The sequence below is a fragment of the Hippoglossus stenolepis genome, chromosome 18 (assembly GCF_022539355.2).
Source record: "Hippoglossus stenolepis isolate QCI-W04-F060 chromosome 18, HSTE1.2, whole genome shotgun sequence".
In the NCBI taxonomy this organism is placed as follows: Eukaryota; Metazoa; Chordata; class Actinopteri; order Pleuronectiformes; family Pleuronectidae; genus Hippoglossus; species Hippoglossus stenolepis.
This window is the reverse complement of record NC_061500.1, coordinates 12,874,223-12,898,641: the sequence shown is the minus strand read 5'-3', so window position 1 is coordinate 12,898,641 and position 24,419 is coordinate 12,874,223. Positions and strand designations below refer to the sequence as shown.

Sequence of the window (24,419 nt, the reverse complement as noted above, 5' to 3'; positions counted from 1 at the left end):
AATGAGGAAACTTTCAATCTCCGTTGAAATGTAGCCACTAAATACCAAGGTATTCATAACAATAATAAACTCAAAGTCCATGGCTGCAAAACTGAACTATCACATTCAGCTAAAAACTGTCCTTGTACTAGTGTGACTATATGTTACACCACTGTACATATACTTTTATATAAATGGGATCAGGTCAGTAGCTTGAAAGTAAATGTTTCTACTCTTTTTCAGTGCCTGTGATCTAAAAATATACATTTTATCATCAAAAATCAAAGCTGCTGTTTGCTGCCTGCATGGAGCGAGTAAAGCAGTTCAAAAATATACGTGATCAATTGGCCATTTATCAACTGGAGAAAATCAACAACAGGATAATGATTTTTATCCATAATTGAATAAACACACTCACGTTCACACAATTATAAAGACGGTTTATTTCAGAACAGAGTACATCTATGCAGTTCCTCCACTGAATATAATACATTAATGAGCTGACATAGTTTACAGGCCACTGAAGGATGAATAATATTTGACATAGTCAAAGATCAGGGTTGTGACGACCATCATCTTCTCCACGTGTCCTAATGGTGCTGCTTCTTCCTCTTCAGGAGAGCATCTCGTAGAGCGATCTGAAACACAAAGACCAAATATCTTTAGTCGAAATGCAAGAGTACAATCAAATGGAGCAGCAGCTCGGTCTGACGTGTGTTACCTGTCGGTCTCTGAAGGAGCGTTTGCCCTTGGTCCTAACGTTCTGACTGTGTCTCATCATCATGAAGTTCTTGTTCTTCCTCTTCTCCTTGTTGCTGGTGCTGGCGTGTGGGTTCAGTTTGGAATGCTTCCTCACAAAATCCTTCCGGTCGCTTCGTCCCTCCTGGAAAACCAAACACATCAGGGGTCAATCAACTATACACTATGATAAACACAACAACAAAAATTGGTTCCAGCTTCACAAATGTTTGCTGCTTTTCACAGTCTTTAGTGACAATGTTTTTTTTTATTTAGACAAAACAAATAATGTAAATAATGTAAATAATGAAAATGTTATTAAGAGTTATTTCCCCATTTTATAGACCGAAGAATAAATGAGTCACTGGTTTATCAGCTGCTTAACAACCATGATGTCACTGGACAGTTAAATACAAGTATTTTCTATCAGTCCACAGTTAACACAGGGTTTTTACCATTGCTGTTGCCAGACGTGTTTCCTTGTCTGATTTTGGTTTTTTATGCAGTTTCTCGATGTTTCTCAAAGTCAGCAGCTCCCCTCTGCAAGATTCAGAAACAAAAAAACTCAATATATCAATTCTTACGGACAAACTTAACAGGAAAGTGATGACAACCTTATTTCAAGGAATAAGAGACGAGAGAAAACGGCATTTCACATAAAACAGTTCATCTTTGCCAGTAATTTATTCTTTACACTCGGAGAACATCCATCAAACATCTATTTCACCTGTTGTCCTCTTCATCGTCACTCGTCACGATCTTCCTCTTCTGGCCCTTGCCCGGCGCGTTGTTCACCTCCTTGGCCATCTGCACCAGACGGATCTTCTTGAACTCATCCTGCGTGAGGAGCCTGCTGCCACTGACCGCAGCTGCCTTCGCCTTTCTTTCCTCCACCGGAATACTCTGAAGCTTCTCCGCCTGAAACAACCACAGGAAACTCTGACATTAAAACAAAGTTACTGTGCGTAGTCGTCCTCCAGCAGCTCAACAAGACCATTTACTCTCACCATTTCTCCTGCGTCTTCATCAGCCGAGTGGTGAACGTCCACCCACTCCCCGTCTTCATCCTCATCACCTATACTGGCACTCTCCCAGCCTAATGTTGTACAACAGGAAAAATATGCATCGTTTATATTGATCATCCATCATCTCATACACACAATATATTAAATAAAATTGTTTTTAATCTTGTAGTTCAGATTAGAAAATTCAATCAACTGCTGACCTCCGTCCTCCTCTCCCTCTTTCTTCGCCTCCCCCTCCACCTCCAGGACTTCAGCTCCAGGGATGTAGTCTTTAGATTCAAGTTCTCCGTAGTCTCTGATTTTAGCCTCTGTTGACGCCTCTGTGGGTCTCCCCTGGACAACGACAAGCACATTTAAAGTAACCGAGATGTAGCTTTGTCACTGTAAGAGTTGGAGATCTAGTTCCAAACACGCTCCTCAGCAGTAAGGTGAGTGAGCAAAAAAAGCATTTTAAAATTCATTGAGCTCACCCTGTCTTTCTTCAGCAACATATGTGGATCCAGATTCCTGAAGAGCTGGATCAGTCCCCGTGCCGACATCATCACATCTGAGGGGAACACAAACACGCTGTGAGTGACTGAACGCACATGTGCATGATGTGGTCGAAATACAACGTGTAGAAAAACCCACTCTTGTCTTTGTGGTTCTTGTACAGAGCCAGGTCCTGCAGCAGATCTTCATTGATGGCGAGGGGACAACGAGCTGTCAGTTCCTTGATGGCATTAATACTGGAGCACAGGGAGAGGAGAACTGTACTATAAATCCATGAAGTAATACTAAGCACAGTAGTTACAGCTTACTTTTCTCTATTGTTTCCTTCACATTGTATAATCATATTGACTCTGATCAACTGTAACGAGAAAGGAGAAATGGAAGCTTCTTACCCCACAGTCATGACCTCCCCAGAGTTTCTGTCTGTCACAAAGTTATTTGCGATGGTCATGATGACAGGTTCAATGACCTGCACGAGTAGGAAATACAGCGTTAACAGTGCCCAAGTGTTTATTAACTGACTGAATCAAAGTGGAGATCTTAACGTACCTCAGGAGGAACGAGCTGGTGAGACGCCTGGGCAGCACACAGCAGAATCTTTGTCACTTCTACAAAAGACAACAGATGGTTTTAAAAGTGTCATCAGCCCAAGTTTTTAAACTTCATTATCGGAGATTAAGTTTCACCTCTTTGATGAGGCTGAAGAAACCTCTGGACGAAGGGATAGAAATTAAAGAGGAAGAGCTGCAGAGGGAAAAGAACAGAGTATAAGAATCAACATAAAATATTCTATCTATACTGCATTCATACTTCTATGTAATATGTCCACACAGCCCAGGTACACATAATTATAGCTCTGTTTATTCGCAAAATAATGAATAATAATCAAATCAACAATAATTTGTCCCAGTTAAGATTGAATAGAACTGATGGCTGTCAAGGAGGATGGACTTTTGGTTGTCCCGCCTCGTCCCCCTACAAATTGCCTACTGCAGTTTTATTTGAGTAACATCCAGCATTGGTCTTTGTATCAGAACATGTTTTTCTCTTCTTAATAATATTATTTAAGAACATGTTTTTCTCTTCTTAATAATATTATTGAAGAACATGTTTTTCTCCAAAAAACATGATTTGCAAGTTACCTCATGGATTCCAACCAGTCTGGATATGAGCTCCATCATCATGATCTTCACCTCAAAGCGCTCCTTAGAGCTTTCCAACTGTTTCAAGAGTTTCTCTGAGAAATCTTTACAAAAAAAAGAAGATATTAGATAGTTGTGGTAATTGTACTAAATGACATCGGACATATTTATGCGGTATTGTGGAGAGGAAAGGTGAGCCTACCTTGAGGATCATGAATCAGGTGAATAGCAGAAAAGTTGAACACCTCTACTTTAGCCTTTTTCTTGTGTTTCTGTCCCGAAAACACACGAGTATTGAAAATTAAAACCGTGAACTCAGTTTGCCTGAACATGTGTGTAAGAAAACCAGTTGTGCATGTGTCTTAGTAGTTACAACGACGGTACCTTGAGAACTTTCATTGCTTTTTCCATCTTCTTCTTGTTTTTGGAGGTTTTCCTGCCTGTGGAGTATTTCACCATCACATCTCGGGTTGTCGGTCCCTCTGGCTGGAAAACAAGACGGACTATAAGCCATGTTTGTGTCTCTAATGCCTCTAATCGAAGGCTGTGATGCTTACCTCTGAGTCTGAATCGCTGTCGTTCTTTTCATCTTCATCTTTGCCCAGGAAGAATTTAAGCCCTGCGACAACGATCTAGTGACGGGGAGATGCAGGTGAACATACAGGTACAACATTGTTTTTTTTTTGTCAAATCAGTGTCAGTGAGTAAGTGATGGCTGTCAAGTGAAAACAAACATACCTTTGTCACTTTGCAGAAACATGCCGTTGTAATGACGTTAACTGTTTTCGCATCATTCCTGTGACGCAAACAAAAAGACGATCAGGTCAAGAAATCCCCTCCGCTCGACAATCTCCCTTCAGTGTATAAATCATGACTCTCACCATATGTTTCTTTTGTAAAGCTCCGCCATCACATCTAAAGAGATCTTCGCTGCAATGGGATTACTGTCTCTCAGCATGGTGTACATGAAGTTCTGTAACGTCTGAAACACACGACAGAATAACAAAGACAGTGAGTGGTGGCTGTTTGAACCCAGTCACAGTCACATGTGAAGTGCACAAGGCACGAGTGCGTTGTTTATACTTACTGTGTTGACCTTGTTGTTTTTGTGCTTTGCGTTGATGTTTTTGATATCAACAACAATGTGTGTGTACAGTGTCTGGAGAGAAAAGAGGAAACCACACAATCAGAGAGAGTTACAGGTTATTTACAACAAATATATACTTAAAAAATTGGTCATTGTTTCATAAAATTCATAACCAGATGCACAACTTGTCCACAAATTCCCACCGTTACTACCAATATGCTCCTGTCTCAAAAGACTTAGAAATACGCAATTATGTATTGATAAACAGAAAATTCTACAACTACGTAAAATCTAATGACCATTTCAATCCATCTTTCTTTACTAAATGGGACAGACTAGACTTGGATCACTAATAGGCTGCTGGAGCTTGTTCCTGCTGTGGCTGTTTGGGGGCTGAGCGCTCTCACCTTCCTCAGCAGCTTGTCGTGACATCGCAGCAGCTCAAAGAAGAGCTCCAGGAGACAGGTGGGGTCGATCAGATTCTTGTTCCTCAGAAGAATCATGGCTTTGCAGAAGGTCTGACCAGGAGAGGAGAGGACAGTGGGGGGGGTCACACATGTGAACAATAACATGTCAGTGCTGTGTGACATAAACATCAACAAGCTCCGTTTCAAAATCAATCAAATATACGTTCTTGTCCCCACGGGGCCAAAGTGCCACAGCAGTTTCAATAGTATATTGTGTAACAAACAAGAAAAAAACATTACACATGGACATCTCGTGTAAGACCCAGAATAATACATATTGCACCTGCCCTGAAAACACTTGAAAATATAATATGTATACAATGTCTATATATATATATGTACATTATGTACATATATAATATATATCCTCACCATTCGTAGGTCAGGCTGCAGGACTGTGTGGTAGCTCAGTAGTAACCCGGACAGCTCCTGGGGGAAGCTGGACAGCTGCTGCAGGTAGCAGTGACTGACCTGGGGGACAACAAGTCTCCTGTTAGCCTCCAATACACGTTTCACATCCCCGATCAACACGACTCACCGCAAACACACGTTTCATATGTCACCTGAGCTAAAAACATGACGAGCTCCGCCAGCTCCTTGTTGGGTTTGTCCGGCTGCAGCTTGAAGATTTGGATATTGGACTGGTAGTGTCGGAACTGCTGGAGGAACTGGAGCACACACAGGAACACAGTCACAAGTGTTTAGTGACAATTCTAGGAGTAGAACATGCGAGTGTGCGAGCTAGCAGCTTTAGCAACCTCTCGGCTAACAACACTCACCTCCTCTACGTACGACTGCGGGTCCCGTTTGATGAGGTTCTGCAGTTGTGGCAAATTGTTTGGCAGTTTGTTGCTCTGTCGACCAGACATGGTTCAAGTTGTTTTACGAACCCGTTCTATAGTAAAAAATTAAAATACGGAACTTTTCACGAGATAAACGTGGCGACGGTGCGAGCTGCCATTAAAGCTACCAACAGGAAGAAGCGTTACGTCACGTCCGTTTCAATAAAAGGGGACGTTCGTGTTTTCTACAAAGTTCTTAAATGATCAAACTTTATTAATGTGACACTTTGTTTTCGCCTCTTTTTTGAGACAGATCTCAAACACCGGTTAAAACCTGATATAAAATATGATTTAAATAACACAATACAATAACACATACAAATGTTAATGTACTTATGGAGCCACGTGAGCTTTATTTTGTTTGTCTGGTAGAGTTGGTATGATCCAAAAAACTATTGTACCCCATGAAGTCTCATCATGTCAAGGATTGATGAATGACTTTACAATAATGTGATCGTGACTCAGTTGACCTCCTGCACTATTCCGGTGTGCACTACTCTCATTCTATCCACCGTGTGCTAATGATTGCATACTATGTTGTACTGTGCACTATATTTTCAGTATTTATTATGTTGCGTACTTATATGTTCTGTCTACTAAATGTTTACATTGGGGATCAGAGAGAAACAGCATTTCAACCCCGTCTATGTCCTGTACATTCCAGTCTTCCATCAAATAGCTTCAAAGTGTAGATTCATTCAGGACAACTATGTGTAATCAATACATGTGTACCTGTAAAGTATAAGTGAACTGATTAATTAAATTCACATGGTTGTTTTCGGGAGCCGTCAATGTAAGAGCCACGTTTGAAGAATATATGTTAATTTATGTGTCATAGTAAGATTCATAGTTCATGATATCTACACATAGACAGTGTATAAAATATACCAAACAAATAAATGTATGTTGAGTGTTGTTTACAGATGCTCCTCTTAGTTTAGAGTGAGTGATGTCATGTGCAGTGAGGTAAGCAAAGAGCTGCGTTGGGCACAGGGGCCTTTAGTTTATCAACTGTGTGACAGGAAGTAAATTCATCTTTATTTCTACAGTAAACTGCAAACATCTCCTGTCATTTACATGAGAGTGAGGTCACTGTGTGAGGGAATACCACTACAGATCGCCTGCTTGCTAAAATAACATATTTCAATATAATGCAGTAAAAACCTTCAAACTAGTTAAAATTTAAAGTCCACATTTCCCTGACTATATTAGCATAGATTTTTTTTTTTTAACATTATCAGCTTCATTTTTGATCTAAGTAATGATAATAATTATTAAGTACTAATGTGCTACCACTAGTTCCCCCTCTCAAAGGGGCAGCAAACTTTTCCTGGAGCTCCTTTTATGATACTGTGTCAACCCTGTCACGTGAGCACAAGTTGCAGCTTCTCCTCCTCATGTGAGCTGGATTATGATTTTATAACGTTTGGATGAACAAGGTTGAAAAGTGATGGAAACTTTGCTCTACAAAGCATGAATGGTAACAATAAGGCTCATGTTTCTTGGTCATTTTCAAAACTCTTCCAAAAGGTGACGTGCAATAAAGTGAAAAAACAATTTTAAATGAAAATGTCTGCTATGTACCATTTAAAATGTATCCAGTTTAATTTTCAGGAGATGAATATGTACACTTTTAATTTCATCATTTACCTCAGGCAGTGAGCAATTACTGTAAAATAGATTTACAAAGCAAATACTGACATAGTATTCTGTCAAGGCATGTTCCAGCATTAAAATAGGATTCAAAATACACAAGTACAAATTTGTTCCACATAAAATATGAGATCATTGATCACTTTTATAATTATTTTAGAATATCCAAGAATTGAAAAGAAAAAAAAAAAACATAAGTGTTCTCTTGTAGGTGACGACAGGAAATACAATCAGCAGTTCTCGTAAATGCATTGAGAGGGAGTAGCAGCCAAAGAGAGAAAACTCAAAAAAGCAAACATAAAAATATAGACTTCTTAAAAGGATTTGCTCTCGAGGAACCGAACATTTTAAGGCATTTTAAAAACATGTAGTGTAAATTTGGCAATTTCTGCCTGTGTCAACTCTGCATTTTAGTTTTGCTCTGGTTGTAACAGTCGCCCAGCACGCGGTGTCGATATGTGGCGTCTACTATCCCGAGATGCTTTCCTCTGCTTGAAGGCATCTGAGGACGTAGAGGATCACTTGATAGCAGAATATATATTGGTCCTGTGGGGAAAAAAAGAGGACAAATGTGTGAGAAAACATGTGAATCAAAGGCTACATCCTTACTAATAATGAATATTAACTAATAATACAATTTATTTCATGGTGCCTTTGTGAGCACCCAAGGAGAACTTACAATAAATCATCAATAAACACAAGAATGAATCAAAATAAACCAAGGTTATAATCAGATTAAGAGACACGTAACAAATACATCATATTTATTGTTGTTATTATTATTATATCTCTTTAAACTTTAGCTTTGTTTGCTTTATTTCATCCATTGTCTCTTGCATTAACTTGTTTAAATTTGTAATATTGCACTGCATGTATTTAAAGTTTTTTGTATCTGTGAAGCACTTTGTAAATCTGTTTTTGGAAAAGAACTATATAAATTAAATTTATTATTATTCATGAACACTGGGTACGTGTGTGTCGGTGTAAACAGGAAGCTGATTACGTACTCTGCAGTTTGTTGCCTAGTTCCAGAAAATACTACAAACAAGGTGCAGCAATGTTGAAAAGGAAGATTAAGAATTTTACTTGGACCAACGATGACGTGGAACGTGTTAGTAATGATTTGCCTTCACCGCTGGTGGTATTTAAAACTAAAATATAGTTGTGTGGATGTAGCCAAAGAGAGCACAGTAGGGTTAAGGTTTAAAAAAAATTAAAAAACCTCACCTCTGTCTGGACCATTCCCTGCCTCTGAAGTCTCATGTTCCTGACGACATCTGAAATATCAAACTACAAAACAAAAAAGATTCTTATCATCTTGAACAGAACAAATAAGAATAGAAGCCTCATTATTGACAATATGTAGGTAAACAAGGTAAAGACAGTAAAACTTACATCAGCATCTTTACTGATGAGACCCAGAACCACGTCTATACAGATGAGGGTTCCTGAACGACCGATGCCGGCGCTGCAGTGTGTGATTATCGGCCCCGACCGATGAACGTGCCTCATGTAGGAAATAAACGTGAGCAGCTGCTCGGGCTGTGACGGCGTCCCGTGGTCGGGCCATCCCGTGTAGTTCAGATGAGTCACAAGCTGGATCGCATTGGTCTGAGGAGGGAACATACACATTAAACATGTATACATACTTTAAATTATTAGAAGAAAAATGTCAAACTTAAATTGACATGAGCTTACCAGGACGTCTTTGAGCTCAATGAGTCGGATGACAAAGTTGTCCAGATACTGGTCTTTGATCAGCGTGACCTGTAACCTGTCGTCCACCATCTCTGCCGTCCTCGACGTGTCCGGCCAGTACCGCTGACACTTCACCTTGCCGCCCTCGACCTCTTGGGTCATCATGGCGATCACGTTGGACTTCTGCTCCCAAACCATTTGCCAAAAGTCGCCCAGAGTTGTGGGCAAAGGTCCCTGGCAGGCGATGTACATGAAGTTCTCATCCTTCACCGGCATGTTGACAAAGTTGGCGTTGATGTAGCCCCCTTCCTTGCCCAGCATAACTCGGGTGGTGTCAACTGGTAGAGATAAACGCGTTAAAAATCACATTTCAAACTATGTGCACCATTTGCATATTTATTGGAAAAACCTTCAAGACAAGAGACTTTTCTTACAGGGAACAATATTCTTGTAGCGATTCTTCTTCTTGTTCTCCTTCGTCTGACCTATTAAACAGTCATCCAGCGGCTGGAGGTTTTGAAGATTCTGTCAAGGGAGAAAACTTTATTGAAACCAGATGAATCCCAATCAATTTACATGCGGCCGACATTCAGAGTAGCTTCTTACCTCAAACTCCTGCAGCGGGACCTTCTGCTCCAGGAGGCCCCTCATCATGCGGACCACCGTGTTGAGCTTCGGTCCCGTGTACTGGCCGTCAGGCACCACTTTGACCAGCGGCAGAGACGTCAGCTCGTCCTCTGTGATGATTGGCCCGTCTGGCACAAAATGAAGGATATATACCACTTTGAAAAATGTTTACCATGCCGATGTTTGTTATCCTTTTTCCAGGACAACATTGCCTCTATAACCAGACAATTCATTCACATTTTCACTTAGTACACCAATATATCAATGCTCTCAAATTGAATGCGTGAATCTAGATTTTATCTTCTTTTACAAGTAGTTTTAACTCCCCTTCTAAAATCAAATTTAAAATCCACAGTTTGGAGAAAGTCGGTCTTACCCTCTCTTGATTTGGAGTTCATGTTCTCAATCGGCAATTCATCACTTCCCCACGTGATTTCATCCTCCTCTGGCTGTCCAGCGCTCATTTGCAGATAGCTGTTTATTCTAAAAACACAAGCAGTGATTGGAAGTGAATAAAGTGTATATATAAAAATGTGACAGGTGTTCATCCAAAGTCAAAATCGTACTTTTCATTTCTTGGGTCGTCAACACTCTCCTCTTGCCATTCCGCTTTCCTTGAACTCTGATTATAAAAAAATTAAAATCAGTAACAAATAATAATTTAAAAGAACCATCAGATATGATCAAAATATGAGTTCATAGAGTTTGGCTGGTTTGAGTTGTACCTCAGGGGAGTCTTCAGGTAAAGAAGAGCCGTCACAGTCTGTGTCCTCAGAGAAATCTGCGCTGTGCTCCGCCTCCCTCCTCTGCTCGGGATCATCTTCATAGTCTGTTTGGGAAACAGGGAAATGTCATCTAGTTGGTAAAGTTCACAATGCTCTTAGTAAAATTACAAATGTATCAGCACTGCTGCATTGAGAGTTTCAGTAAATCTTCCAGCCTATGCTGTGGACTCTACCTATTGGTGGTATGGGAGGGAAGCCGCCAGATTTCGTCTCATCATGAGGAGAACACAGCTTCGTCTTCACCCCACTGTCCTCGCTCAGATCTGAAGCAGCAACAGGACACACAGAATTACATCTTGAGAACTTTCCTAAACGGAAAAAGCATTTCTTTTTTTTTTTTAAAGATCTCTTATTTTAGGTCATGGTTTTACCTGCGTTTTCATTGCACATGTCAGAGTTGATGGGTATATAGGCGATGTATGTGTTTGGGTTCTGGTCTGGCGGTCTGGACACTATGAGATGCACCAGGCCTTTAGCTTTACGGATGGTGGTGACGGCCTTGGTGTGGGACACACCCGTCATTAGTTCTTCATTCACCTACAACAAAGGATTAAAACCTTTAATAGGAGGACTGTGGGTTGTTTCAGAGCATCAAGAGACACTTCGTTTATTACACATATATACACATGATCCCTTTTTAGTACAAACAATCATAAACAAGGCAAAGCAAAGACATGTAACACTACAAAGCACATGTTACTAGAATGAATGTTTTCTATTTCCTGTATCTGCTCTAATTAGAGTCAAGGTGTGAGCAGAGGAAGCATCTAGCAGACATTCGACAGATAATATCTATTACATCTTTCTTAATAAAATTACATGTACTAATAAGATAAGATGAGATAATCCTGTATTAGTCCCACAATGGGGACATTTGCTGTGTTACTCATTAAAGAGGACAGCCCCCCAAAAAAATCGACAACAGTAAAGTAATTATAATTAAACATGCAAATGATCATCAAATGTCGAACATCACTCACTTTCAGCAGCCTGTCTCCCACTTGCAGTTCCCCTGAGGACTCTGCTATCCCTCCTGGAGTGATGGATTTCACAAAGATCCCCCTCTCCCCTCCGATCACAGAGAAACCCAGACCTCCGGCCTGCGGCTTGTCCAGATCCAGCTGTATAATTTCCTCCTGCACATTACACAACCATATATGATCCCCTTTAGTTCATGATTCAAAACTGAGCATGCCAGAAAACCTTAGATTCATGCCAACAGTCCTGCTTTTAATGATATTGATCATATTATTTAAGAAATAAGAATATTGATCTTGTTATGCATGTATTTATCTTTCCTTCACTATAGACACACCAACAACTTTTCTAGCCACTTGCTTGGAGTTATTAACAGAAATAACAATAAATGAAACAGAAGAATGTTTTAATTTAAGTATGACAACAGACTATAATGCGCAATAAATATACATTAAGAAAATAAAACAGTTAATTTAAACCCACCTCTAAGGGACAAAGTGCTGCGAGACTCTCTGTATCTCTTGATTCCTCCCCTGTAAGAAAACCTTTAATAGAAAATAGTGTTGTTATTATATGCAAAATAAAAGACTCAGTTAAAAAGTCACAGATGCCACGTGCAGGGGGAACGTACCATTCATGCTGGATGAAACCTTGGGGCTGATGTTGTCGAGAAAATAGAAACCTTTCTGCCCAGATGGAAAAACAGGCTTTCCATCCCTTTGAGCCAGAAGAAAAAAAAGTCAAGTTATTTAAATGATGGCATGTAAAGTATCTTCAGCTAAAAATAAGCTTCTGTGATGCCAACACTAACTCAGCGTGAAAAATTCCATTTAGGCTACACCTGTCATTTTGTGTTAGTGCAGATTACCTTGTGGCCTTGAGCGTCAGGTCGTCGAGGGAGAGCTCCAGCAGCCTCTCGTTCTCGCTGAGTGTCAGGTCCTGGGTGGGAGCGCCGCTGATGTAGTGGATTAAATCGAGTGGTTTCAGGCTGCCTTCATTGAAGGCCGGTGAATCTGGCAGGATGTCTTTTACAAACAAGACTCCATACACGCTGTCGCTGCCGCCGTCCAGAACCAAACCTGGGGATGGGAAGGGGAGAAGAGCAGTTCACGTGTGACTTAAAGCCAGACCAATAAACAGTGGACATATGGAGCCTTGATTTCGGGCTGTTTACACACCCAGTGGTTCTTGGTTGTCCTTGAAACAAATGTCCGGCAGCAAGTGGGCTTCAATGGGGGGTTTGGGAGCCTCCAGGACCCTCCCCACAGTTAAATCAACTAACCGAGGGGCAGCACGCACCAGGTTCACCACTTCAGTGTGACCCATGCTACTCACATCTGTGTCGTTCACCTGTAGATAGAAAATAAAGGATTCAATTATTATGGATTTACACATATAGTATTATGAAAAACCTTTTTTTTGGTTTCTCGCTGGGAGTTAGACGTGAAGATTGATACCAAATGAACGAGGGCTGAGTGAAGAATTCGTACCATAATCATTCTGTCTCCAGGCCTGAGTCGTCCATCTCCCTTGGCTGGATCCTGGACAATGTCATGGATGTAACAGCCATGATCATTACCTTTGGTGAGGGTGAAGCCTAAGCTGCCTTTTTCTGACTTCATCAAGGACACACTCAGCTCAACCTCCTAACAACAGAGAAGAATCTAAGTTACTGGAATGAGTAAATCTTGCGATGCACAGTGTAGTTAAACCTTTTCTTGGAAAGATTTCACAGGCTTCCTTAGGATCTTCACTTCCTCTGTTCTTACCGGAACAAACTCCTCTATGTCCTGTCCATTGCCAGACATGGTGAGGTTTAAGGGCAGAGGCAGTGGAGGAGGTAGTGGATCTGGGCTTGGGGCAGAGCGGGAGGACAGCATCGGTAGGGAGGGGGACTCCAGATCAGCTGTGACAGGGGATGATGGATGCCTGTGAAAACAACCACAAAGATAATTTCATATAATATACCAGAACAACTGATTAACACAAATGATATGACCATCGATCCAACAATGATCAGGTACCTGTTGCTGAAGTCTGATCTTTGCATGTTTGGGGAGTAGAAGGCCGAGTGAGCGGTCTCGTCCAGGTGACCGGTGCTGTCGTAGCGTCCCATTCCCAGGTTGCTGCCGGGGGTGTGGTAGAGGCTCTGCTCCCATGTCTGCCTGCTGTGCTCGATGGCGCTCGGGCTGAAGGCTTCCTCCACCTCCTCATCCCCGTCTGTGCTGTCGCTGTAGCTGTTACGTCGGCCGGGGGTTTTGATTAGCAGCCTCTCCAGGGCCTCCTCCACGGCGCCCTGATTCCTATTGGCCTGCAGAGCCGGCGGAGAGGCCGTCCTGCCTATGCTCGGACTGGGCTCCACCTGGGTCAACACCTGCTTTCGGGGTGATGGCATGGGTGTCTGAGGAGAAATAAATAACATTTAAACTATGTTTTGAGCAACTGGTGATGCTTGAAAGTTCAACATAGTAGTAAGGGTCAAAAAGAATCTAATTCACTGACTCACCACAGCTGAATTGTCCATCTCAGGAAGAATACCATGTTCAGGTCTACAGAGGAGTAAAGTCACCTCCTGACCTGTTCCTCGTAAAGCTGATATCACCTCCTACGTGCAGACACACACAATTCCAAATTAATTATCAAACAACCCTTCTTTCTATTATATCAAGCTGTGACGCAGAGGGATAAGCCGTCGGACGTACATGTTGCGAGAGGCCTTTCAGGGGCGTTTGATTGACCCGCATGATGATGTCGCCCACGTTGATGCGGCCGCTCTCTGCAGCCGGTTGACCGGGAAACAGCTTTTTAACTCGCACCATGCTGGAGCCGGGGGGGGGTTCGTCGGGGATGTTCTCCTCTCGACTGAAACTGAAGCCCAGCCCTGACGTGTTCTTCAGGAGAAGAACCTCAAACACGTTGTCTGTGGAGACAAGGACACAAATTGAAAAACTGACAGTAAGAAAAGTGTGAATGTGGATGAGCACAAGCTCCCTTTAGTCCGGGAACGAGTAGAAAAATGTTGTGCAACTATTCAGAGAAGCTGCTCTATAGCATCTAGTACTACTCCTAGTGCTACACTAGTAGATGCCGTGAGCAGTGAGCTGCTAATGGGTTGTACACACACTCATCTGCTTTCAAATTAAATGACCTACACCGAGTTACTTTGCTCAAGTAGAAGAAAGAATCTTTGTAACACTGTTAAAGAAAATAAATAAACACTTATGTCTGGTGTACCACAATGGGGTTTCCTTTGAGTGCACTGTAATGACCCTTTATTGTGTCACCTCACCTTTTGTGATAAAGCTGTACTCTGGTTTCACTTTGACCTCCGGCGGCTGCTCTCTGTTCTTGGCCTGTTCTCGGTTGCTGCCGGCATGAGGTGGAGTGCGCTGAGCTGTGAGGGGAGTCTGGATTCTGTCTGCAGGCGGGTGACCCTTCTCCAGCAGCAAGTGCACCGTCTGAGGGAGCAAATGTTTTACGTAGTGTTACCGACCAGCCGGTGGTGAATGAACAGCTTGTGGGGAAGACACTCAACGCAAATGTCATGGCTCACCTGCCCAGTGTCCCTGAGAGCCTCTACCGCCTGCTGATGAGTGGCTCCCTCCAGACTCCTTCCATTGACGGCCACCACGCGGTCACCTGAGTACGGGACAGACGCAGAGTGGTTAAAGCAACACTATGTAAGTATTACTGAACAACAGCGCCCTCTGTAGCCCCATGTGGTGATTCATTCTGTTGGGCTCCGTGTCTGAGGGGTTTTCATTTAGAGAAAAATCTAAGATTATCAATCTCTGGAGCTCCGACAGTGTAGTCACTGAACTGACATACAAGTGAACGGTGGATATTACCCATGATTCTCGATTTCCTGAACTAGAAAAGCTGCAGATGTAAAAAAAATACACCAAAAGATTCGAGATAAACGCTGGTTTTTAATGACTTCTACATTTTGTTTTCATCTCATCAGCAGTTGAGCATTTCTCTTGAACTTGTTGGGCCTGATTCTGGCAGTTAAAGCTCCAACTATCTGTCAATTCTATAATTCTCACAGGAGATCATCCCCACTCAACAAAGTTACATAGAGCAAGAACAGATGTTCAGGGTGAAGAGTGGAAGTGACAGCGGCACCATTCTCCCCAGTCCAAGTCAGCCAACCATCAAAATAATTTAAAAGCTGCAATTTACAGATACAAAAGTTGCATTGTGTCGCTTTAAGACACATTACTATCTGTGACGCGAGTGTCCAGGCTCTTACCTTTCTGTATCCTTCCATCCAGCTCTGCTGCACCTTTCGGAATGATGGCCTTGACGTAGATGCCTCCATGACGAACGGTTGTGTTGACTCCGCCCTGAGAAACAACACACGACTCTTAGTCTAGTCGGACAAAGAGAAATTAGTTGGACTTGTATTTTCTATGGGGGTTGATGTGAGGTGTGGAGGGTTTTGTTACATTTGCTTTGTGATAAATGCTTCGTCTTTGCTGTTGGTTCTAGAGTATGAATTTGGTATATTATGGTATATATGGTTTGTATTTATGAACGGTGAACAATAACTTGCAAACGCTGATTTTGGTAGCGTTTGCAAGTGCTGACATTTCTGACAGCTACTGGGGCGTCAGTTGCTTCATTCCCTTGTTAAAACGATTTTGCATGGGAATAAACGTTTCTGGTTTGACCAATCACGTTTGAGCAGGCTTTGGTTGCCCACAGCTAAACAGTCCGTGTGGAGAACTAAAGAGAAGGAACACGCTGATCGAAATGCATCAGCGATCTGCTTTTCATTTTTACCTGCATTCCTAAGATCAGCCAAAATGTGTGGAGAAACGTTTGACTCGTGTGATTTAAGAAATTAGAAAGTTGACCTCACTGGTAAAACTTGTTCCAACAGAATGAAAATTTATGTTTTCAGCAGTTAATGTTCAGTCCTGGTTTCCCCACTCACTCTGAATGCACTATTTCTTTGAGGACAAGAATGTATCTAACATTCACGTGTCAGAAAAAGTGACTTAATGGCTGAAAACATGGTTAAAAACTGGCGTCCTTAGAATAACTTGGTAATGGCCCAACTCAAAATATTCACCAACAGCCTCAAGTGCCAGGAACCATAATGCTGCTTTTTTAAACCTAGTTAACAACCAACATGGTTATTTATCTTGTGGTTTGGTTGAATTTTCTTAATTACCCCTAATGCAACAGTTAAACAAAGCGTTTATCATTTCACAATAATGACTTTAGTTGTAAATGAAATGAAAAATCCTCCACTGTGATGTTACTGACAAGATCACTGAGGTTAAATCTAAACAATGATGTTAATTTCTATTCAGTGCCCTTTTAGTTTTCGATAATCTTGAGGTGAATTTCATGTTTAGTTTTCAGTGACTGTCTTGCTGATGCAACACGACACTCAATCAGTAATTATGCTGAACACAAACACAAATCTGGCAGCAATCCTGGTCTGAAGACACACAGTCGAGTGATCTGTTATGGAGTACATTAATCCATTCCAATCAATACAGCGTTGAAAATCTGTTAAAAAGAAATGATGTTAGTGGCATATTAGTGGCAAAGCTCTTTGGAGTTAGTAAGCAGCCATGAGAAAGCTCACTCCTGTTTAAATTGTCCATGCTCCTCACTGTGAATGGGACTTTTAATGCCTCATGATTAAAAACATAAAGATGCGATGCAAAATTAGTTTGATGAACAAATACTCTCACCAGAGCTTCTAGATCTGACTACACCCACCGTAACATAAGCAAACCAAACCAAGCAACATCTAAACACCTTCACAAAGGCGCACACACACATACACAAGTGACAAGATGAGGGGGGGAAAGGGGGAAAAACAAGAGAGGGTGAAAACCTTGCCGAACAGTACCGTGACACTTATGCCCAGGCTGCTGTCTTTTTTCGACAGCTCAATGTCAAATAGTTCTCCTGGACGGAGACTATTGACCCCTGGGGCATTACCATTTACATTTTCCACGATGTGTTCCTGCAAACAAAGAACAGGGCATTAAGTGGAATTATCACAAGCTGGAACATGCAGAGAGAAACAAGGGGGAGTGAGAAAGTTGAACTGCATAACGAGCAGATCATACATTCAGGGTAAGACATGCAGTGTTCAAGTAACAAACTGCCTGGCATTGACATTGTGAATGCCATGATAGGCCAAGTTTATATACAACAGGCAGTTAGTTGTGCCAAGCATCTGACAGGTAACGTGCGATGCTTGTTTACGGAAGAACCATTCTTTCTCCTATTCCACTGACGAAAGTAGATTTGTATTTGCTGCACCAGGATAAAAAAAACTTCTGAGTTTGAATTATAAATCTGCCTAATTAGACACGTACCCATGTAAAATAAAATGTACAGCAATGAATTCATCAACACAATGGTCGCACCTTTTTGACTTTGTGTTTCTCTTGACTACTGGAATACGTCTCCTCATCCATGTCTGAATCCCCCCAGTCGGAGAGCTCGGAAATTTTGGGAGCTTCTAACACTTTAGCTTTTCTGGTTTTGGGAGGCAGAGCCGGCGGCGCAGGATCCACGTCCATGTTAGGTTCTGGTCTTAGATGTTGGGCAGTGGATGCAACTGTGGGAACAGCCGCAACTCTATCTAGGCACTGCTGAACTCCGTTAACAGGGGGCTGGCTGATTTTAGCGAAAGCGCTCATCCTGGAGTCCTGGGAACTGAAGCTGGCGGGCTGGGGGACCGTGGACGAGGCAGCTGATGGTGGACGAGGACTATCGGGTGGAGGGCTGGGGCTTCTCGTTTCCATCTGCTCCTCTGACGAGATATCAACGTCTACTTCTCGTCTCTGGGCAGAACTAAGTGCAGTCAGTGAAGACTTGGCCTGGTAGGGGACATGGCCTGAGGAAGAATCTGTTAAAATGAAGACCAAGAAGAACCATTTTAGACGCCAGGAGTAAAAGTAAGAGAAAACACTGATGTGTGTGATGCACTCCTTACATGACAACAAGAAACAACTATGATCCACATCTTAAGTAACAATTCATTCATGTCCCTGCTGTTACCTTTGTAAAGCCTCTCCTTGGGCTGTGACACCACCAGAGTAATGTCATCCGGAGCTTTCTGAAGGATTTCAAGTGTGGAGGCGTGAGAGAGCCCATCTAGGTTTAATTCATTCACAGAGATCAGCCGGTCACCTGCGTCAACATTACAGCTGTCACTCGCATGGAAGACGAATAAGTGTGGCAAGAGAGAAATACATTTTCACAGCACAAAAACTAGAATGGCACTCAGTAGAATGCATACTTCTACCAGTGACAAATAGTCTCCCTTAAATTGATCAAGCTGCACCAAATTGTAAACACTCTTAAATATTAGTTCTTTGAATGTGCTGGATTTTTTTCATCAAGAGTCACTGGGAAATCAGTGAAAATGTCAAAGATGTTATCTCAAAATGTCAAAAATGTTATCTCACAATGTTTAAGCAAAGAAAAAAAACTGAACTGGATCCTGAGCCATACCACATCCTTCACCAAGATTTTGCATTATCTAGCTTACAAACCAACCAACACATAAATGGACAGGAACGAAACCATAATGTCCTTGATGGGGGTAAAAACTAAAAGTTTAATCCACCCATTTAGGAGAGCGAGGGAGACACAGCAGAGGCCTACCAGGTTTGAGGCAGCCGTTGACGTCAGCAGGACCCCCAGGAGTGATGGAGCTAATGATGGTACCAAGATCCATACGACCAGAGTTCTCCCCTCCAACAACCTGGAACCCTGGAGAGCACGTACAAGCAGAAACAGATATAAACACCATGCTCACACTCTCAAACACAATATATCAGTGGAAAAACAAAAAGACTAAGTTGTTATTTCAAGAAAATGCATTTAGGGTTTCACTTTACCTAGGCCATATTTCACATCTTTCTTCAGGTTTACAGTTGTGATCTCTCTCTCTGGGGACGGTAAGGCATTGAGCTTTTTCATGAGGGAGTCTATGCAAAGCAAAGACACATGGCATTTACTGGGAGATACCATAAATGCATTGCATGAGCTCAGTCGTTTTTTGACCGAGGCATATGGCAGTGGAAATTTGGTGAATTAATTTCACAAGGGATTTACGGTAGGCCACTCAGAGAGCATTGGAGTATGTGCACTGTAATAATTAATCAGCTCAGACAGGCAAACAGTGAGGCTGAATGGCCCCTACTTTAGCACCATTGGCTAATGGGCCTGAAAAGATGGTCTAAGCTTGGATGAAAGGGAAGGTCGCGAGTTCAGTGCCAAGTATGAAGCTATTAAATGGTGGGAGCGGGGCCAGAGTTCAGTTCCGCAGGCAGGCTGCACCGAGCGGACAGAGACTTAATTCTAAAATTACGTAACTGTGGTTTAGGGGTCTTTTTTTGGGCTCGCATATCCGTACTTGGCTGTGCCGCCATCAACATATGGTTCAACAGATTGACGGGGAGGATTAAGAATGTTATGAAATGAGTGATGGGGGAGAGTGGTGGGATATTTACTGCATTTTGCATGTGTGGGAAATGAGAGGAATAAAACATTTAAATACCTACCATTAACAGAGGCTGGGGTTGAGGGGGGGGCCGAGGAGCTGTTCATACTGACGCCTGGAAGAAGAACACAAGAGATCAGCAAGGCCGTGCTTTGGCTTTTTTGCACTACACAAAACAATGACAACTGCATGTCTCTCTCTGCCAATTTAAAGGCAATAATATAGGTGTCTTTTTTTCTGGTTTCCATAATATAGATGATGCAAGTCAGCCACAGTAGCAGCAGTAGTACAAGTAAAAGGAAAAACACATGACTAAATATATCCTGAGTCTCTACCAGAACTGCCGTTACATGAAATTGATTTATATGGGAGGATTTTCCTGGTAGGACCTCTACACAACAACAAGCTTCACCAGTGAAAAGCATCATTCCTCACAGGTGAGCATCCTTACCTACTACATAAGCTTGGCCATTGTCCTCCATGGAAGAAGAGTCTGATTCTTTCTTGGACATGCTGAGGCTCCAGGTCGGGCTGCTGTAGGACGCTGTGCTGAATGACCTGAGAGGGAGAGAGCGAGCAAGAGGAGACGATTGAAACTTTCCTCACTGGAAGAGGAGAGAGGAATCAAAAAGTAAATGGTAATAATGTTTAGGTCTGTAAATGTCTTTAATGCACAGAATCCGATTGAATTTAAAATCCCATGTCATCTGTAAAATTGACACCAGAGGGAGCAACTGGCGTAAAAAACATGTTTGTTATTGATGACAACAGGAAGACACACAGATAAGCACAACAACACAGAGGCACATTTGGAAGAACACACGCACACAAACCTCCAGAGGTTTAATTAGAGTTTTCTGTGTGTCTGTGTACAACAGAGCCAAAGCCCCGGTAACGAGTCTTAACTTAGTAACCTCTGTCCTGAAGTGAGCTCAGAGACTCTGATAGTGAAAACTTCACAGGGTGACGACTGATTGGAACAAGTGAAGTAAAAACAGCCTAACTTTAGTCCAGTTTCTGTGTAGTTCTGATGGAGGAGAAAGCAGTCACATAGCAAAGTAGTCTGACATTTTAGTTAGTGCTACTGTTTTCATACATATTTATGTATTTGGACATCAATCATTTTACTTCTCTAAACTCACTTGTCCTGTTGGTGCATCAGGGAGTCAGTGTCTGAGCTGGCTCGCTGGTGTTGCTGGAAGTGGGGGGCCACTTGGTTGGGCTGTGGCTGACTCGGTCCGCCGTGCGACTGGCCACGATGTGACTCTGCCCCTCGGTACTCTGGAGACTCCGGCATCTGCCCGAGGTTGTGGTGAGAGCGGCTCATTGTTCGTGGGTTGGAAAGGGACGTGGAGGCCACGGGATTGAACCCCGGGAAGCAAAGTTTGTCTTGGACAATTATCTGGCCGGACGGCGCCTTGTTGAGGGCCACCTCCGAGTACGAGATCCTCTTCAGTTGGTCTGGGTTGGAGCGCGTCGATAAGGTGGGGGCCAGGCTGCCTGAGCTCACCGTCCTTCCCACTGAGTCTCCACTGCGACGGTCAAGAGACTGCTGCAGAATGCTCAGGGGGGAGTTCTCTGATTAACAGGAAGGAAATGCAAACCAGAAAATGAGTGAACTGTTAAGTCTCAATGACATGTTAATTTATTATTGTAGAAAGCAGTCTGAGATAATTAATGTTTGGATAGATATTTAGGTACTGACCTCTACACTGGTAATTAAATCTGTTTTCTGGATATATCCATCTTAATCACTATGGCTACGTCTCGACCAAAGACTGTATATAAAGATCTGATAGCTCTTAAAAGTGAAGCCGGATCCTATTGACCCGGTGGCTGGCTGCAGCGTAGTTCAAAGACCTAACCCTGGTCTCAGTAAAAGAGATCAAACCAAGAAATACACCATTGAAAAGACAAACCATCACTTAAATATCAACCAGACATGTTTGATCGACACCCTACATAAGAATAGATGTGTAGAAGTGTAGAAATAAAACTTAAACACAGCGATCAGACAGGACTCATGGTGTTTGACACCAGATGGCAAATATATCTTATTGTTCAAAGCAGTATTTTTCATTTATAATACACTGTTATAAGTAATGTAAATCTTTGAAAAGGAAATTTTTTGGTGGGCATTAGGTTTTATCTGGAGAAAATGTGCAGGCTGGCTGACAAAATATTTATATTTTTATGGACATGTCACTTTAGGGTCTACTTTATGAATGTTTCTCTCTGGGATTGTTTTAAGTAACTTCTTAATAAAATAATATTTACAGGTGTCTGAGCCTTGTGTTCTGTTCTGTATCTCCTACCTAAGTCCTGCAGCTCCTGGTTGTTTTGGCGGGCCTTCATCTGCAGGTGGAACTTGTGCTGATCAGAGCAGAGCTGGAGCAGATACTGACACGTCTTGTTGCTGTCTGTCTGAAACAGATGCTTGATCCCATCTGATGTGTTCTGCAGGCAAACCTTCTTTTTCTTCAGGGAGACAAGTTAAACACATAAATGAAAGTGAGGACAGACTAAACTCTTTTACAGTGGATAAATTGCATGTGCAGCAGAGTGACAGTTTTATTTCTGATAACAGAGACGGGTACATACTGCGAAGGAAATCTTTTTCGTATCCCTCCAGGGGAACCTTAGCACGGGGGTACGGTTTCCATTAAGGACTTCAAAGATGAGCACCCCTTTGGAAAAGACGCCCAGCATGATGCCTGTCTGAGACCTCTTCTCAGGAAGCACCCGATGAAAGTGGACTCCGTACTCGGTCAGCCTCTGGCTCACCTTTAGGACGACCAATGCAGGGAGTCTTTAATACTCAAAAGCCCACAGTACTGAGATATACTACATGAAATGCTACAACTTTTTAGGGGTTTTTCCATTGGGTCAGTAATCCAATATATATTATATGATGTTGTTCAGTGCCATGAATCAAATAGAGCTCTTTCAGAAGCCTGTAAAGTTCAGTAGCACCATATGAAAAGACAGAATAAATGCAGTAGCAGTACACAGGTACTTTTTTTTTTTGAGGACACTAAAATTTATTTTTTATTCTGCTGCCAAATTTGACTCCTTCCTGAAACACCTGCCATTTGGTGCACTTGAAACTTTCACCACGTTAGTCACAAAATAAGCAGTTCAGCTGAAAACCACTATATGACGAATGAGAAGTGTGGCAATAACTGAGAACATATTGGGACTTGATTCCTGTATACGTTAGTCATGCTGACCTCAATGAATTCAGACTCTGCCTCCAACTCAGACACTCCGTAGTAGTTCCTGTGAAGTTTAGGCAGCTCCTCTTTGAGGGTCGCCTGGTCCACCTTATCCAGGATGGATACAGGCAGGTAGTGCTCCAGTCGGAAATAGGTCTTCCCATGGAGCTAAGGCACAGAAGTTAGTAGCATTAATTTGTTGTTTCATGAAGTTTATTTTGATTAAAACAATATTAAACTTTTATATATATTTTTCTTTACTTCACATTTGCTCCAATAGTATACACTCAATATAATGATCAAAAATATTATTAGCTGACGAGATGCATAATAGAAATTTGTTACCTCAGATTGGTAGTCCCCGAATTCATTCTGCAGCGCCAGTGACGAAAGTACCATGGCATTCTCTATGTCGCAGCGCATCCTCTCCTCCAAGACATCCTTCCGCAGCTGTAGATAGTACTGATGTTTGGTCATGGCATGCCTGTTAGCCACAGGAAACAAAGTCGTTTATTTAACAACTGATCTGCCAACATCAGGGTGTAGTGTTCTACAACAAAGAAACCAACCCAGATACTCACTGTATGAGACCGATATCCTCAAGGAAGAATTTGATGCGTAAGAAAAGGTTAAAAGGCACGTCACTTTTCTTCTTCTTGGGATCCTCCTTCCATCCGTCTGGGGCCACTTTGGAGAGTTTGGCATCGGGATCGACGAAGAAAAATTCAGTTTCTGCGAGTGGAATGTTTTGGAGGAGAGAGTGGAGTAGGTGAATGAAGGGGAATCAATCAGTGAAGTACCGCAGGCGTTGATCTTACATTTTGAATGAGACATCAAGTGTAGGAAATTAAAAGACCATCAACCTTTGAACTAAACTAATCAAGTGACATCTAATATGATTGATTTATAATCCTAGAGTTTTAAACTTTCAGAAGGAAATATCTTCTCTAGGACACATTTTGTGATGCTTTCATGCACAACCCTGGACTCTTTTCTTCTGTGACAGTATCCGAGACTGAACTTACAGGGTGTAACTAATAATAACTTCACACACACACACACACACACACACACACACACACACACACACACACACACACACACACACACACACACACACACACACACACACACACACACACACACACACACACACACATCTGACCACCTCTAACCACAGACGTACACAGGTACAACATACTGTAC

At 42.1% G+C, this 24,419-nt stretch overlaps 2 protein-coding genes across 8 annotated transcripts in view; both read right to left on the bottom strand.

Annotated features, from left to right (window-relative positions):
* Nucleotides 1–402: 402 nt before the first annotated feature.
* On the bottom strand, nucleotides 403–5,919 carry sdad1 (SDA1 domain containing 1). Its single transcript, XM_035141535.2, has 22 exons — nucleotides 5,710–5,919; nucleotides 5,494–5,598; nucleotides 5,303–5,401; nucleotides 4,871–4,981; nucleotides 4,464–4,535; nucleotides 4,258–4,358; nucleotides 4,115–4,172; nucleotides 3,934–4,008; nucleotides 3,761–3,862; nucleotides 3,579–3,648; nucleotides 3,377–3,480; nucleotides 2,921–2,978; nucleotides 2,784–2,842; nucleotides 2,627–2,703; nucleotides 2,373–2,470; nucleotides 2,213–2,289; nucleotides 1,943–2,075; nucleotides 1,725–1,813; nucleotides 1,445–1,635; nucleotides 1,173–1,257; nucleotides 701–862; nucleotides 403–617 (listed from the first exon to the last, which is right to left on the bottom strand). The coding sequence occupies exons 1-22, from the start codon at nucleotides 5,797–5,799 to the stop codon at nucleotides 570–572; spliced, it is 2,064 nt and encodes a 687-aa protein (XP_034997426.1). The 5' UTR covers nucleotides 5,800–5,919; the 3' UTR covers nucleotides 403–569.
* Nucleotides 5,920–7,358: 1,439 nt separating this feature from the next.
* Nucleotides 7,359–24,419, bottom strand: part of ptpn13 (protein tyrosine phosphatase non-receptor type 13) — a 43,908-nt gene continuing 26,847 nt past the window's right edge. For 2 of the 7 annotated variants that reach the window (XM_035184432.2, XM_035184439.2), the window contains 37 exons: nucleotides 23,795–23,945; nucleotides 23,559–23,697; nucleotides 23,229–23,381; nucleotides 22,600–22,782; nucleotides 22,314–22,476; nucleotides 21,141–21,576; nucleotides 20,450–20,556; nucleotides 20,060–20,113; nucleotides 19,394–19,483; nucleotides 19,158–19,265; nucleotides 18,549–18,680; nucleotides 17,912–18,396; nucleotides 17,371–17,502; nucleotides 15,766–15,859; nucleotides 15,067–15,152; nucleotides 14,803–14,971; nucleotides 14,216–14,433; nucleotides 14,020–14,118; nucleotides 13,538–13,914; nucleotides 13,283–13,442; nucleotides 13,004–13,159; nucleotides 12,692–12,863; nucleotides 12,382–12,592; nucleotides 12,145–12,230; nucleotides 11,997–12,058; nucleotides 11,516–11,671; nucleotides 10,907–11,072; nucleotides 10,709–10,798; nucleotides 10,476–10,579; nucleotides 10,317–10,372; nucleotides 10,127–10,233; nucleotides 9,730–9,878; nucleotides 9,558–9,648; nucleotides 9,124–9,461; nucleotides 8,821–9,036; nucleotides 8,653–8,715; nucleotides 7,359–7,971 (listed from right to left, as the gene is read on the bottom strand). In XM_035184432.2, the coding sequence (XP_035040323.2) occupies nucleotides 7,894–7,971; nucleotides 8,653–8,715; nucleotides 8,821–9,036; nucleotides 9,124–9,461; nucleotides 9,558–9,648; nucleotides 9,730–9,878; nucleotides 10,127–10,233; nucleotides 10,317–10,372; nucleotides 10,476–10,579; nucleotides 10,709–10,798; nucleotides 10,907–11,072; nucleotides 11,516–11,671; nucleotides 11,997–12,058; nucleotides 12,145–12,230; nucleotides 12,382–12,592; nucleotides 12,692–12,863; nucleotides 13,004–13,159; nucleotides 13,283–13,442; nucleotides 13,538–13,914; nucleotides 14,020–14,118; nucleotides 14,216–14,433; nucleotides 14,803–14,971; nucleotides 15,067–15,152; nucleotides 15,766–15,859; nucleotides 17,371–17,502; nucleotides 17,912–18,396; nucleotides 18,549–18,680; nucleotides 19,158–19,265; nucleotides 19,394–19,483; nucleotides 20,060–20,113; nucleotides 20,450–20,556; nucleotides 21,141–21,576; nucleotides 22,314–22,476; nucleotides 22,600–22,782; nucleotides 23,229–23,381; nucleotides 23,559–23,697; nucleotides 23,795–23,945 (5,837 nt within the window). In that variant the 3' untranslated portion in view covers nucleotides 7,359–7,893. The remainder of the gene's footprint in view (nucleotides 7,972–8,652; nucleotides 8,716–8,820; nucleotides 9,037–9,123; nucleotides 9,462–9,557; nucleotides 9,649–9,729; nucleotides 9,879–10,126; nucleotides 10,234–10,316; nucleotides 10,373–10,475; nucleotides 10,580–10,708; nucleotides 10,799–10,906; nucleotides 11,073–11,515; nucleotides 11,672–11,996; nucleotides 12,059–12,144; nucleotides 12,231–12,381; nucleotides 12,593–12,691; nucleotides 12,864–13,003; nucleotides 13,160–13,282; nucleotides 13,443–13,537; nucleotides 13,915–14,019; nucleotides 14,119–14,215; nucleotides 14,434–14,802; nucleotides 14,972–15,066; nucleotides 15,153–15,765; nucleotides 15,860–17,370; nucleotides 17,503–17,911; nucleotides 18,397–18,548; nucleotides 18,681–19,157; nucleotides 19,266–19,393; nucleotides 19,484–20,059; nucleotides 20,114–20,449; nucleotides 20,557–21,140; nucleotides 21,577–22,313; nucleotides 22,477–22,599; nucleotides 22,783–23,228; nucleotides 23,382–23,558; nucleotides 23,698–23,794; nucleotides 23,946–24,419) is intronic. The other 5 variants (XM_035184434.2, XM_035184435.2, XM_035184436.2 and 2 more) reach the window with 5 other exon arrangements.